General features: G+C 40.8%; 1 protein-coding gene across 1 annotated transcript; it reads right to left on the bottom strand.

Moving 5' to 3' along the window:
- Positions 1–6,650: 6,650 nt before the first annotated feature.
- On the bottom strand, positions 6,651–7,028 carry LOC143601176 (uncharacterized). The gene has a single exon (XM_077078653.1). It carries the CDS (start codon positions 7,026–7,028, stop codon positions 6,651–6,653), a length of 378 nt encoding a protein of 125 aa, XP_076934768.1.
- Positions 7,029–16,903: the final 9,875 nt, after the last annotated feature.

The raw sequence follows: 16,903 nt of genomic DNA, 5'->3' as shown, positions 1-16,903 counted from the left end.
TAGGATTAGGAATTCAGGATAATTAGTACATACATGTATACACTTCGGAAGAAGCTTGAAGTCAAAAGAAGATCATGGTAAAAATGAAAAGATAAAAACACCGCAAGTGTACAAATTCACAAACTTTTTGACAGAGTCTTTATTATTTTTCAAACTAACACTTTCTATATATGAAAAAATGATGTATTATTAAAGCAATATTATAAATGTGTCGTATCTATTTTACCACCACCGTCACGGCCACCATCATCACCACCTCCAGTCACCACAACCACAACTACCGCCAACACCATCTCCAGCCACCACAACCATCATTATAGCCACCAGTACCACCAAAACTGTTATGATTCACACCAAGAATTGACAAAATTGAACGAATCATAAACGTATTATTGATTACGACTAAGAAACAAATACAATTGTGAAAAGACTTACAAAACAAACACTTAACGAAAATGATTATATCTAAGCCCTATTTATAAACCTTAATCCCCAATTTAGCCGTTAGTGAGCGGGTAACAAATTGAGTTTGGAAATTGGCACAAGCAGTCCCTCAAGTTTCAGCCCCATGTCACATCTCAACCAAAGTTTACTAAATGCCTATAACATCTTTCATAAATGACAAACAGACACCTATAACTTTGTTGAACGCGTTGACTTGCTTCAATTTTGACTTTAAACAAAACAGCTACTAATGCCATTGCTAGCTATCTTCTTTTATTTTGATAAAGTTTCTTTATTTTGAGTCAGGGTATCTTTATCATTCGCTTATAAATAAAGTGAGATCAATGGCGGAATACAAATTCATAGTTCATACATTGAACAACACACGTTTTTAGCTTGGTACGAAAACAACCATTTGAAGATGCTTAACTTAGAGAGGCAATGACATGTGACATCCTTCAATCCCAACAACGAATCACGTTTCATATTTTTTAGTTGTATATTTATACATTAGCCGTACAAAATGGTGTTAAGTACACACTCATTTGACTTTATGTAATTAATTTAGATAGCAAAACAGTTTTTACATCGAAACAGAAGGTAAACGGGCAACAAGATGTGTCGCTACCCATTTTTGAATTGCATAAATTAAATGATGCTTCTATAGTCATCAAGAACCATAACCTTTTTAAAGGTGGAACTAATTTTCATGCGTAAATTTTGCATATCTAATAATATAATTATGTGATGTTATTCAAAATACACACATATCAATAGACTAGGGTAGGTAGTTGTGTGCAACACGAGTAGAACAATTTCAATTGTATAAGTTATAAAAATAAGAAGTTGCATACTTAATACATTATATCTTATTATAGCAATTTTTTAGCAAAATAATATTATTACAAGTATAAAACACTCTTAAATGGGAACTCAGTCAACCCGACTCGTTTACAGCCCTAGCTACTAGCCATGTCGCTCTTCCTTCCATCTCCATTTGCACTTTGCAGCATATTCTTCCGTATGCAATCAAAGTAAATACCATTGAGTAAAAGTTATCTTTTCATAGGGATTACATTTGCATATATATTGGCAATTCAAATTATAAAAACAAAAGGAGAAACTCAAGTGACATAATGATATAAATTGGGTAAATCTTTAATTCAAAGGAAGATGATTTATGATGGGAAGGTGGTGGGTTGTAATAATAATATGGGTAGTAAGGGACAATGGGGTTTGGTGGCGGCGTCGACGTTGTAGGGTAGCCATAACCATATCCATAACCGCCACCACCACCAGGACCGCCCCCACCACCAACGGGGAAGGGAGGTGGAGGGGAATAATAAGAAAACATTGGAACCGAAGGTGTGGTGGGCTGGGGTTGTGGTTGTGGTTGAAAAGGTGGTGGTGGGCAGTCAGTGTCAGTGGTGGGAGCTGGTGGTGGTGGCGGAGGGGGGGTGATCGCGGGTGGTGGTTTACATGGGTTGTCACAAACATCACACATGGTACATGTGACTTGATCCTTTGACAATGTTGTGATTCTAGTAGTTACATATGTTACAAAAAATGAAAGAAGGAATAATAATAATATTTTGTGATCCTTCATTTTTTGATCAAGTGATTGAATCAAGGTTTTGAGTGTTTCTTATAGTGAATGAACATGTGTATGTGTGCAGATTGCCGTACCATGTTTTGATAGCTTGTATTTCACATCACCTTTTCAATGGGATTCATCGTTTATATGGAAATTGAGAATACTTTATTTCAAAGCAAAATATTACATTATGCACTTTTTTAATTCTCTAGGTTTTAGAAGCTAAAAAAAATAAACAAGGTACTTGAATAATTTTAAAAACAGATTAAACATTAAAAGAAACAAAAAAAACAAGGTTAAGTATTACACATGTAATGATTAATGAACTACCATAATGACCCGCTGCTCAACGTTAATACTGATGTCAGATGGTTGTTGTATGCAAATGTGAAGATAAGTTTATGCCAACGGCGTATGTAGTGAACTGACGCCCTATGCCATATCACCCACCCAGAGCGTGGAACACCACCCCTCTAGGGCGTTTTTGTTGCGTTTGGGCAAGGGTATGAGCCGGATAACAAGCATTGTGTGAGCTTGAGAGGACGTGACTTGTTTATTAATCTTCCTAAAATAATCAAATTTAAGTGTGCACACTTTTATACTTATTTGTTTAATTGTTACACGTTCTAGTGAATTTCATGGTTCGGTTCGAAACCATGGAACTGCTCAAACCGGTCATCGGTTTGGTTTCATGATTGGTTTTCTTTTTCTTAACTTTCAACCGGTTGGTTTGAAAACTTTTAAACCATATAAACTTGACCGGACCGTATGATTTAATTATATTTAATTTTAAATATTTGTATATTATATATGTGTATACAAATATATTACTGGACAATAGAATAACTTTCGGCTGGTTGGTTTGAAAACTTTCAAACCGTATAAAACTGGAACGGACCGTATGATTTAGTTATATTTAATTTTAAATATTTGTATATTATATTTGTGTATAAAAATATATTACTGGACAATAATCAAATAAAAGTTATTAGTACATATAATATACATTAATAAATATTGACACTAAATATTATTAAACAATGGGCTAAGCCCAAATATGAAACCCATAGACTTTAATCAGCCTTTATAATGAAAACCCCAAAATCAGTGGGTGTTTTACCTTGTTGAATGTAAATTATTTAGAGCTTTACCATAAAATATTATATATTTTTGGACAGTTTACATAAAAGCCCAACAAGTCCAAGCCCTAAAACCAAACCATCAACGATTTGATTTCGGTTTATGAAAATCAAAAACCACAAAAACCGGACTTTGAACACCCCTACTTGAAACAGAAACCAACCCAGACCCACCGGAACCGGTCACACCAATACCCAGTCAACCTTCAACCCTAAACTCGATAAAAGCCCGGTAAACCCAGTCAAATACCCGACCATACACGAAACCGATTTGTGTACTATAGTCATATGTTTCAAGAGGCAAACAACTATCGTGAGTGTGAACTTAATTTTTCAGTCACTGACATCATACAATTTTAACAATCTATCATACTCTATATATTTACATATTCAAAAGAAGTAAAATGTTTTATAATTACATATTCCAAAAGTGAGATGAAAAACCTTGAGCCACCACAACTAAAATATTAACACATTAAAAAACAAAAATACAAAAAAGTAAATCACACCATCTCTCTTCTATCTTTATCATATCTTCTCTCTTCAATCATCTAGTAATCTTCACTTAAATGCTAGGGTGATAGTTAGGTTGAGCTAGACAATAAAAACTGTTGGCCCAATAACCCCACTTGTTTAGGATTTAAGTCTTATCATTTATTAGTTTTGGGTAAGGGTATGAGCCGGCTTAACAAGCGTTAGGTGAGTTTGAGCGGACGTGGCTTATTTATTTATCTTAAACCAATCACATTCAAACATCACACATGTTTTTTTTTTATTTAGTTAATTTTTATATGAAACCATTACAGGCTTTAGTGAATGTGGTTAGTTAAACACTCGAGGCTATGTGAGCCCATAACCCATTACACATAACATAATCCCTAAGTCCCTAAATCTCTCGGTCCCTCCTACTTGACTAGTTGACCGTTTCCACAGTTCCACCGATGACTCAAGCCCAACACGTAACGACCCGAACAAAATAAACATATCAGCAAACCTGAACAATTGGGGTTACACTAAAAATTGTTTTTGCCTTTTTTTTTTGTCGCTGACATAATATTCAAAATTCTAACAATCTATCATAGTCTCATCAGGGTGAACACACATACTAAACCTAAGTGTCACATGCCACTGGTAAAATTTATGACTTATATAGTGTATGATACATGTTTTTAAATGTTTTTTACACGTTCGGAAGTTAAAATTGAAATCTATTTATCATTACATATTAAATACATAAATAAATAATTAAAAAAAAGAGTAAAGTGTCATTTTTCATCCTTGTGGTTTGACAAATAATGCGAATTTAGTCCAAAAAGTTTATATTTTGCATATGGAACCTCCACGTATCTCAGTTCTTGCCAGCTACATCCAAATCACTAACCCCGTTAAATTTAATCGTTAAGTCAGGGGTAGACACGTCTTTTCACCATTTCTTTATTATAATACTTATTTTAGTGAACTGTGGTTTTCGTCCCTCTAGTTTGTCCAAATCTGCAGTTTTAGTCCAGTAGTTTCAAATTTGCAATTTTCTTCCCTATGGTTTCATTTCACTTGCAATTAAACCCGAAATCCCTAATCTCGTTAAGTCTGGTCGTTAAACCCATCGGTATGCCCTTCACGTGAGGGGGTAATTTTGTTCATTATTTTTTTTCCTTTTTCCTCAAATACACCCCAGCCCCTCACGTGAGGGGGGGCTTGAGAATTAGGACTGATGTTTAATTAGGGAGAGAAACGACAAAACTGGTCGTCACATGAGGGGCACGCAAATGGGTTAACGACCAAACTTAACGAGTTCAATAAATTCAGGTTTAATTGCAAGTTATATGAAACTACAAGTACGAAAATTGCAAACTTGAAACTATTGGACTAAAACCGCATATTTGGACAAACCACAAGGACTAAAACCGCAGATTTGGACAAACCACAAGGACGAAAACCGCAGTTCACTGAAATAAGTATTATAATAAAGCAAGAGTGAAAAGACATGTCTACCCCTGACTTAACGATTAAATTTAACGGGGTTAGTGATTTGGATGTAATTGGCAAGAAAAAGGAAACATAGAGAGTCCATTTGCAAAAGATAAACTTTTTGAATTAAATTCGCATTATTTGTTAAATCATAAGGACAAAAATGATACTTTACTCTAGAAAAAAAAACTTGAACTACCACAACTATAATATCAACACACTATAAATTAAATAAAAAAACAAATCACACCATATCTCTTCAATCTTCTAGTCTTCACTTGAACGTTAAGGTGATAGTTAGGTTGGGCTAGATAATAAAAACTGTTGGTCCCATAACCACACTAATTAAGGACATAAGTCTATCATTGTCAATCAATCATTAAAATTAAAAATTTAAATTTAACGTGTGCACAACAAACTACAATTCTACAAACATCATCAGGATAAATATATTATTCTCATAAATAAATCAACAAGTTTACAATCTAGTAACCAAAAATAAAAATACCATTAGTAAAATTTATAACTTAATTTTTTAAATAATAATAGTAATAAAATGCACATATAGACATATAGTTCAACCTCCTCTCTAAGGTTGGTTACTATCAGCATTATACCCCATCCACGTCAGCCATCCGCCATAACACCGCCTCTATCAATAAGCCCTTACACCGTTAACCCAATACTATCAACCATAAGTCCACCTCAATACGCCTGGAATCCACTGCTGACTTTGAGGGTAGCGGGGAGGGCGACCGTTCCTAGCTGATCACCCCCGTAGGTCCAGAATTCTTTTTAATTTTTTCTTATATATATATTTGAAAAAAAAATAAGTATTCTTATTTTTAAACCAATTATCTAATTCTTTTAAGCCCACTTTTATATAAAAAGAATTTACGTAGCCCAAATCATAACTCATTAAGCTCATTTAACAATATAATTGTTTAAACCCAATAAAAAACCTTTTTACTAAAGACAAAAATATTTCTCGTCTTCAACCCAAATCTTTTTAACAATTATTGGGGACGGCCCTACCGAAATCGCAACACCGGCACGTTGTTTGAGCGTAACAACGCCACCACATTAGACCTGCTAACGCTGACGACATTATAGTATTATACCACAACATTCATCCTAAGAGGCATGTCACACTGATAGAGATATATGTCTTTTAAAGAGAAGATCACATGAATCAAAATTTGATTAATTATGCACAACAAACATCATCAGGATAACCTATTCTTCTCATAAATAAAAACAAGAAATATACAAGCTAGTAATTAAAAAAAGATAATATTGCTGAAATTAACAACTTAATCATCAATAGATAATAACAACAATAAAAATGCACATGATATATTATAGTTCAACCTCCCCAACATGTACCTATACCAAAGTGCCAATATGACACTTGTTAGAGGTACGCATTTTTAGAAAAGAGGCTGCAGGTTCAATCCTGGATAAAAGGTACTTTAGCATTATTAGCGTAATTTATGCTAAAAATATCATCCAGAGCACGCGACCTGGTGCTGACGATTCTGTCGAATCGCCAAATTCTTACATATCTCAATAATAATCTTCTCATCATACTCCTTAATAGTCTTCCCAAACCCATCAGCATTGTAACCCGTCACCGTTCGCCCCCTAACAACCGAAGTATTCGCCAACTTCATCATAATATTCACATACGCGTCACGTAGACTAATAAAAATCTTCCTAGGCGATTTCGGAAGCTTCAATTTAAGCCTCCGATTTAACCTAACCCGCCACATTCGCCGCCTCGGGCGACCTGAGTGCTTCTCAGGCCCACCGAGGCGGCGGTACCCTCGGGTTCGCCAGTAGGAACTCACACCGTTGTAAACTTTGGCTGTTAAGCCTTCCATTTTTAGATTGGCTATGGCTAGTGAGTAAGAGAATCAATGAAGGTGTTATTGTAAGTTTATAAGTTTGTAACATTATTATTATTAAGTTATAAGGGGTTGAAATTGTGGTGTTGTAATAAATGTGGAGGATTGGAGGGTGTTATCTTACCTATATTTCTTGGTGAGTTATTTAATGCATGGGAGTTTGATGAATAATCTACACCGTTGGATCACACTGGTTTGACTTTTCTAGTTAATAACGTCTTAGATCTTGCCACCTCATTATATACTGAAATAGTGTGTGTACATATTTCGAATTGTTGACAAAATAATATTGGTGACGGTGATGTCAATGAAAAACATAAGAGGTTGTTATCTGAAACCCGAAATATTTGAGATGAAATATTTGAGATGGGTATAAGATTGTTAATTGGGTGTGAAATAAATAAGAGATTCGATGATATACATGTTTACCTGACATGATTACCTGATAATAGATACTTGATTATATGCTCGACGTGATATTATCACAATATGACTATAGTGGAAAGTTAACATAAAAATTAAATTAACGTGCTAAATGTGAGAATCGAATAGTGTAATAAAATATACAAGTTAAGTAATTATTTAATTACATGGTAGTGTAATTACAACATACTGTAATTACAATACACTATAATTACACTATGTTGTATATATATTTACACTGCTTGATTATCCCATTTAGCACGCTAATTTAATTTGTATTATATTACTTTTACTCAATTCATAAACGGGTCCAATTACAATATAGAGGTAGGTAAGCGGGCAACAAGCTGCGTCGCCACCCCATTTTGAATGACAAAACTGATTCTACTGAAAACAAAGTTATTTGTATTTGATTAAAACCATAATAAACCAAATTTATATTAAGTAATACACAATATACTTTTAGGGTAGAATTTGAATAGCCGGTTATTTTTTAAGCAAAACATGCACACTAAAGAGACCACTACCGTTAGGGTATTCTATTATATTCGGGTACTGAAGTTGTGCGTGTGCTAATTCCACAACGTGTACATTATTACGCAAAACTACGTTTCGAACGATATTTAAACGAAACATAAATAAAAATGAATATGTCCGCAATGGTATTATTCGAAAATTATTACATAATTTTTTTCGAAAGGTATAATAGAAATAAAAACAAATAATTGTTAGTGGATCATGTGTCATGGCTGGTTGGACCAAAAAAAGGAAAAAAAGAAAAACATATACATAAGTGTAGAGCATAAAGATTAAACTTAGTTAAACTTGAAGTAACATATGTTGAAAATAATTAATGGGACATATAGTAAATAAAAAACTCCATGCATTAACATGTTTTACCATTTTGCGTAAGAATTTTCAATAAGTGAATAGCAAAAGTTGAGAGTTACAAAATTATGATTATATATAAAGATTTGCAAGTTGTTGGTTCTTTGATTTATAGCGGATGGCTATAGCCGACGCCCTCAGATTTTTATGGCTACAAGCGTCCTCATGACTAGACTGGAAATAAGAATCTTCAATTCTTGATTTGTAGAGTACCCGTCTTTAATCTTGTCATAATGTGATCAAACTCCGACGTGAAAGTAATAAATGGTATAAGAAGTGGATAGGTGTAGTAAATACAAAATAGTTGTTGAGTAATGAATGTGTATTGTCCTAAAGAGGATATGAGATTCCTATGGTTGTTCATACTAGAAGACACAATAACTTGCATGGTTTCCAATTCTTACAACAAAATGGATGGAGTCACATTTTAAATGCTCGAGATCAATGGCCATAGGAATTGGATGCTGAAATTGGTTTCAATTCCGTATATAATTTAGATAGAACAAAATTGTTGTTAAAAAAATCGTCAAATAATTGATAATTTCTCTTATAGATGAAACAATTGGATTCTAATAGCTAAATATTTTAACAATAGAAAAATATAAAATTAAACTCAAGGTTGTGTATGGTTTAGGAGGAACATTTGGAAACGACGGAACATATAAGAGTTTCGTCATTTCATGTAGTGTGGCTAATTCGATTTGGGCCATCATTAGCCAATGGTGTAAAATTCAACGTATCTTTGTTTTTAGCTAAGAGACGTTTTGGAATGTCGTTAATTTCATTTCCAAAAGTAGAAGTAAAATGAAAATTATTCAGGCTATTTTTTGTATGACATATTGGTGCATTTGAAGGACTTGAAATGATAAGGCTTTAATAACAAACACGTTTCCATTCATAAGGTACTTGAAGACATAAAGATGATGGATTACTTATGGGTGAAATTAGATCAAAAAATCATTCCTTAAAATGACTAACGGTGTAATTTTAATTTTGTTTGAATCCTTGTATGGTTTGATGGGATATTTTGTAGTAGAAATCTAAGCCCATTTAATAGATCTCTTAATATTAATAGTAATGTCTATCCAATAAAAAAAAGTTATTAAATGTTTATCATAAGAACCAAAATGTACAAGTAGGGTGAAGAGGTAGGTTCCAGCAGAGCCCAGTTGGACCCGCAAGACTCACCTCAAAGAGGGACGTCTGCGCAAAGGCTAAACTCGCAAGACTCACCTTGAAGAGAGACGTCTGCGCAGAAACCAACTGGATCCGCAGGACCCACCATGCTCAGAGACGTGACGTCCTTACGCGCAGTACGCAAGCTGTTCCCGCAGGAAAAGCCTCCCAATGGTCGACGTACTCCGCCTGTTCCCGCAGTAACGGATACTAGCCATCAGGGAAGGCTACCCGCGCAGCAAGGCTACACGCACAAGGCACTTAACTCTTAAATAATTCAGTAATGTCACCTGAAGGAGTGAGCAAGCCGGGAACACTCCCGCCCAAAGCCGGGAATACTCCTGCCCAAATGAGCCAGTCCGTACGCTACTGGAGGACCTTTTGTACTGTACCTGACGAGCTATGGACAAAAGGTCTGACCAAAGCAGCGACAGCTCACTGTGACAAAGGAATAGTACACAGCCGGCCTGGTCACTATCAGCCGCTTCCTACTCACCAACCCCTATCACTATTAGCCGCTGCCTACTCACCAACCTGTCGTAGCACGTGCATAGCCTGCAGTTGGTGGACAAGAATAGTACACAGCCGGCCTGGTCACTATCAGCCGCTGCCTACCCACCAACTACCAGCATGGCATGTGCGTAGCCCACAGTTGGCAGAACAGGAATACTATTCAGCCGGCTGTACCTTCTTGGAAACCCACCTTCGGCTATAAATACTCCAACACTTTGGAATGGTATGGACATTACATTATCTTACATTATCTGATATCTCATTATCTTATCTTCTCTAGCAATCTCTTAATATACACTTATATTCAAGAGCAATCAAGTCTGATTCTCACGCCGGAGGATGGTCACAAGGAGGTACCCCCCCTTATCAGTGGCGAGCTCACGGTGTCTGTTTTGCAGGTCATCAGAAGAACCATCTTTGCCGGACCTAACCCCTCGTGGGAAACATCTATTTAACCCCCAGATTATCCGTAATCTGCCCGAGGTCAATTAGTGTTTCTTCATTGGCGCCATCCGTGCATAAAAGCTAGAACTAATTCTCTCAGTTTTCTCAAAACTTCCGAAAAGATGGTTAACGTTACTCCGGTCCCCAGGCCAGGGAGTAACCAAGAAACCCCGGTAACCACAACCCCAGCTACTGGGGGGAACACCGGCGAATACACACATTTTACGAACACTACCCCGGTTACCCAAGCCGGGGCAAGTGCAGTAAATTTTACGAACACTACCCCGGTTACCCGAGCCGGGGCAAGTGCAGTAAACAATCCTCCCCTGAGATTCATTGATACCCAGGTGGAAAAACAACAGACGAGGCCCCCCCGCCAAACACTTGAACAAGTTAAAGCGTGGGCGGAAAAACGTCAAAGGGAATTCCAAGCTGAGTTGGATGAACGCTTACGTTCACTCCAACAGGCTGACGAATTCGGAAGCACTCGACAACAGCTCAACATGAGCAATGAGTGCGAGTACTGGGACTATGATTCGGAGGAATCCGACACCGACGTAAACCCTCGCCATAAGGCGAAAGGGAAGCGTAAGGAAACGGACTTCCAACCAAGAAGGAATTTTGGAGAAACCTTCAAACCAAAAAACGCGGGTGGAAACCCACGTGACTTCTCTAAAACATTCAGACCAACCGCTGCAAATGCGGGAACCTCCAAGTTTGCAAGGGACATTGCGGAAGCAATCGCCCCAAGAAGTGCCAAACAGATGTCCAACATCGGCACCTATGATGGTATATCCGACCCAGACGATCATTTGAACAGATTCATAGCGGGGGCAACCGTCAGCAACTGGACGGAACCCACGTGGTGTTATATGTTCCAGATGACGTTGGTTGGAGCAGCCAGAGCGTGGTTCGACCGTCTACCGGTCTACCACATCTACGATTGGGCAGACTTCCAACAGAAGTTCAGCCAACACTTCAGTCAACAAAGAAAGTACACTGAAGAGCAATGGACAATCATCAACTGCATCCGAGAGGAAGATGAGTCTTTACTAGACTTCATCACGCGCTTCAACTCAAAGAAGCTAGGTCTGGGCAGTATTAGCGAAGATCTTGTTCGCGCTGCTTTTATCCAGGGCGCGAAAGACCCAGAGCTCATCCGCACCTTAACGGGTAAATATGGCATGCCATCCACATGGGATGCCATCATGACAGCAGCTAAACGCTTCGCGGAAACGGAAAAGCAACTGGGTAGAGATCTTCCCCAAAGCACAAACCTCTACACCCAGAAAACAAGAGAAAATAACGTCCTTACCGCCCGACTAAACAAAAAGAGGAAGCTAGGTATTTGGCAGTCAAGGGTAAACTTCGACACCTCATCCGGCTCGCACCCTCGGTTAGGCGGAAAGGACAACAGGCAGTCGTCGAACCGGAACTCCCGGTGGACGCCGCTCACCAAAAGCGTCACCGAGATTTTCGACACCGAGAGGCTCCCATGGCCAAAGGCTCCAATAATCCGAGAGCGTCACAACGCTGATCAGAGCAAATTCTGTGACTTCCACAGGACAAAAGGCCACAACACCAACGAATGCATAGACTTGAAAGACATCATCGAGACATTCGTCAGAGATGGAGAACTCGCACACCTCGTGGCGTAAAGGATGCTAAGCAGGCCAACGCGTGTAGAACTCTAGTTGGGAAAAACACGAAACTACAGCTACAATGTTGGAGACTACATACTGCGTAAACAACGAGATCCCGAACCAAGTGCATATCGGCTCGATGGCACTCCCATCCAAACAACATGGAAGGGAGCTCAATTACACAGTGCATGTAGATCAATTCCAAACTTGTAAAAGAAAAGGCCCAGAGCCACTTCTAATGGAAATGATTCTCCTTATCACATTGACGCTGATAATCTTACATTTATACTTATGAACTTTCCACACTGATATGCCGGTCTTCACCGCATACATAAGTGGGGAAGTAAGTCGTTGCGTGTGGAAGGCGGCAAAACCCGCATAAACACAAAAAACGGCCAACCTTCACGCAGGTCAGTTATAGGTAAAGTTGGGTCATCCCACTAAATGAAAGTGCCGGTCCTACCCGCACAAATCATGATAGAGGAAACCGAACTAACCTATTGACAACCGCGCGTCGAACGGTTAATTTATTCAAAACACTGATATGCCGGTCTTCACCGCATAAATAAGTGTAAAGAAGTCGTTGCGTGTGGAAGGCGGCAAAACCCGCATAAACACAAAAAACGGCCAACCTTCACGCAGGTCAGTTATAGGTAAAGTTGGGTCATCCCACTAAATGAAAGTGCCGGTCCTACCCGCACAAATCATGATAGAGGAAACCGAACTAACCTATTGACAACCGCGCGTCGAACGGTTAATTTATTCAAAACACTAATATGCCGGTCTTCACCGCATAAATAAGTGTGAAGAAGTCGTTGCGTGTGGAAGGCGGCAAAACCCGCATAAACACAAAAAACGGCAAACCTTCACGCAGGTCAGTCATAGGTGAAGTTCGGTCATCCCACTAAATGAAAGTGCCGGTCCTACCCGCACAATCATCATAGAGGAAACTGAACGTTAACCTATTGACAACCGCGCGTCGAACGGTTAACTTATCCAAAACACTGATATGCCGGTATTCACCGCATAAATAAGTGTGAAAAGAAGTCGTTGCGTGTGGAAGGCGGCAAAACCCGCATAAACACAAAAAACGGCAAGAATTTCTTAGGAAAAGATGAGGAAAACCTTCACGCAGGTCAGTCATAGGTAAAGTTTGGTCATCCTACTAAATGCAAGTGACGGTCTTACCCGCACAATCATGATAGAGGAAACTGAACATTAACCTATTGACAACCGCGCGTCGAAAGGTTAACTTATTCAGAACACTTAGAAAATCACTTAAGGAAAAAATGAGGAAAACCTCCACGCAGGTCAGATATAGGTAAAGTTTAGCCATCCTACTAAGTGAAAGTGACGGTCTTACCCGCACAATCACGAAAGAGGAAGCAAAACTCTAACCTATTATCTGCCACGTTGAAAGGTTAACTTATCCAAAGTACTTAAGAAATTGCTAAGTTAAACTAAAGTATGCACAAGCGAATCATATATTGTTTATGCGGCAAAACAAGGGCCAAATTAAACTATAATATGCATGAGCAAGTCGTATAACGTTTATAAAGCAAGAGTGACGGTCCTACCCGCACAAAAGATTTATATTCCATAAAAATTCAACTGTTACAAGAATGGCCGGGTATCTACCCGCCTACAAGAATATAAATCTATACAAAGACGTAAATCTATCCTAACAGTGGGAAAGGATTTAAAAGATCAAGCTTCAGGGCCACTCCCTCCAAACCCACTTGTACCCGCACCATCAGTTGGCTGTAGCGGTTCAAGGAAGGTCTTGAGAATGGTTAGCCCATCATCAGCAGCAACAACTTCGTTCACCTTCTCCACCACGGGGTGCGGGAAGGTGGCATACTGGTTCACTGCTTGGTCATATACAGCTTCAGTATCCACATCATATAAAGGGAAGTTGGAAGGCGGGATGCCCTTCTCAACGAACCCTAGACCAAGCAGGAAGCCAGCCTTTTCCCCATCCTCATGAGAAGCGTTGAGGGCTGCGCTCATGGCATCGTCATATGATGTGTCCGTGAAGACCCGATGCACAACCTACAAAACAAAAATACAAGTATCAAAACCTTTTCTAAGTACAAAGAAAAGCGTAAAGATATAATGAAGCTATGCATACCTGCGACAACGCTTCTCGTAGAAGCCATTCCTTGGTAACCAGAGCCTCCTGGAGGGCAGCTTGAGCTTCATTACGGGCACGTTCGGCTTCGTTCTTTGTAAGGTTGGCAAGCAACACATCTTTGGCTGCAGCCTCTTCGACGCCCCTTACGCTCAGTGTGGTCAAGCACCCCCCTCTCGTCCAAGATCTCTTGGAACTTCTTGGCATCTTCCATGGCCAAGGCATCATGAGCCTGCTGGAGCCTCTCTAATTTGGCTTTGAGCTCCTCATTCTCAGTGCGTAGAGGCTCAGCAACAGCTTCAGCCTTGGTGGCCCTCTCAGTTGCGTTCCGTGCAGTTTCTTTAGCCAACCGAAGCTGTTCATTAACAGCTTGGGTAGCCTTGGAACGGGCTTCGAGACGGGCCTGAACTTCAACCTCGAGGGCCTTGAAGGCCTTCTCCTTCTCCGCAGCAACGGCGGAGAGTCTCCTGTTCTCCTCCCGGATAGCCCGCGCCTGAGCTACTTCTTGGATACGAGCCGCCTTTAACTTGTCGTTTTCACGACAAAGCAGCTCGACGCGCGGCTGCATCCGGGCAAGGAGAATTCGAAGCTCGTTTGTCAGCCTACCCTCTTGGTAGCTCGACATAGCTTCTCCCAGTGCACCACTGGGGGCGGCGTGGCGCGCCCACTCGACGCAATCCACAGCCGTCCGAAGGGTGGTTCCCCGGCGGATGTTCCACCGCGGAACAAACACCTCATTCGAATCCGATACTGTAAAAACAAAAAATAGTTAGGAAAAGATGATAAAAAACAAAAATATATATAAAAAAGGCCAAAATAACCCTACGCACCTGTAGGGTCGACAGTAGGCCGGTAGCCGCCAAACCCATCACCCGAACCTAACGGATATCCATCCAAGAGGTCAGGCAGATGGGAAGGAGGCAGAGATTGGCTTGAAGCCCCGAACATACCTGCTGAACCGGCCGGGGACGAGGTAGTCGCCGGCGCCGGAGGCACGGTCGAAGCCACTGCGGTAGAGACCATCGGAGGTGAACTCACTGGAGGTGAACTCACAACCGTGGCCGCCGCTGCGGAAGAACCCGCAGAAAATATCACCGCCGGCTCAGTGAAGGATTCCGTGAAGATCGCACTGACAGCCGGCGGGGATGATGTTACAGTTGGAACAGTTGCCTCAACCGAGTGAGCAACTGAACCAACACTTGAAGCAGGCGCAGTCGCCTGGGTCATCGCCTCGGGTAGGTTGACCAAACCTACCGTCATGGGTCCAGAGGTGCTCCTCCCCGCTCCACCCTGGAATGCAATTGCATCCACGCCTGCATGAAGACAAGATAGTTAAATATAATGGCGGAAGGATATGCAGTTAAAGTAAATGAAAATTATACTTACGAGTTCTCTTCAGCTTGAAGGTTCTGATAGGCGGGGACGAACCCGATGGAGCCAGCCTCTTCACGCCGCTCACCGTCGTACTAGGCTGCCCGGAGGTTACAGCTGTCTCAACCTCCGGAACAGTGGTCTCGTCACCACCAGGGTTCCCCGCCACCTCTTCACTCTCGGTCTCTGACTCTGACCGATTCCCCTGATCGGCAGTAGAGGCAACCTTCGCCTTACCCTTCCCGCCAGCAGCCTTCTTCTTCCGCGTGAAGAAAGGACCATCTGCGGATTCCTCATCAGAAGATGACAAAATTAGAGGAATTCCAGCAGAGGTTTGAGCATTGACAGGGCGAGGGTTAAATAACTCCTTACCTGGCCGCGTGGCGCTCAGAATCGGGTGGCCCGGCGGGTAGACCTCCACAAACCGATCCGCCGTTTGCTCCAAGATGGGCAACTCGTTCTCATCAAGAGCACGGGTACCCATCCGAGCGGGACCACCAGCCTCTCGCGGATGCAGGAGCGATTGTAGGTCGTTTCCCTCTGAAAACAAAAGAAACAGTTAGAAGAAAACTTTAAATCATCAAAGAAAATGAAGCATACCGTTAGGTATAGAGTTCAAACCGTATTCAAGGACGATGGGAACCTGTGGCGCCTCCGCCCCAGCATCTTTCCACACCCGGATCATCCCGAGCATCACCATCCCGGACTCCGCAAAGCGATAAACCGGAGACTGGACCCGGGAAATCTTGGAGAACCATTCCGCCTCCTCATAGTTGAAGGCGTGAAGGTTCGGGAGAGCTCTCCCGTTCTTGAACGTCATCGCTATGGGGACGACGCGAGCGGAGATATAGAAGAACTCCCGCTTCCAAGACCGAAGACTTCGCTCGGTAGCGCAGATCTTCAAACCCTTGATCCGAGTGACCAAGGTATACCACCCCTAGATGCACCTCCAGGAATAGAAGGTCATCAGGCGGTCGACATGGGGCTCCACGCCCAGAATGAGGCACACCCATTCAAAATGGCGAATCTTGGCGATCGCCGTTGGGTGTACCTCCGTCAGATGTACACCGTGTCTCTCCAAAACACGGTACATAAACTTCGTCAATGGGAACCTGAGATTCCCATAGATGAAGAATGCAGCATACACCCCTATTTTGCCCTTGGGGGCATCGTACACCGTCTGGTGTGGTTCAGGAAACTCAGGCTCGAAAGGCTCGAGCATGAACTTCCTGACGATGTACTGATATTGGTCGACGGGAAGA

Source organism: Bidens hawaiensis, unplaced genomic scaffold, assembly GCF_021521415.1.
Source record: "Bidens hawaiensis isolate Kalapana, Puna unplaced genomic scaffold, B.hawaiensis_p1.1 tig00055819_1, whole genome shotgun sequence".
Lineage (NCBI taxonomy): Eukaryota > Viridiplantae > Streptophyta > Magnoliopsida > Asterales > Asteraceae > Bidens > Bidens hawaiensis.
This window is presented reverse-complemented; position numbering and strand designations above follow the sequence as displayed.

What these genes read in the sequence shown, in the direction of transcription:
- LOC143601176 (XM_077078653.1), bottom strand. Translation starts at nt 7,028, where the DNA reads ATGGAAGGCTTAACAGCCAAAGTTTACAACGGTGTGAGTTCCTACTGG.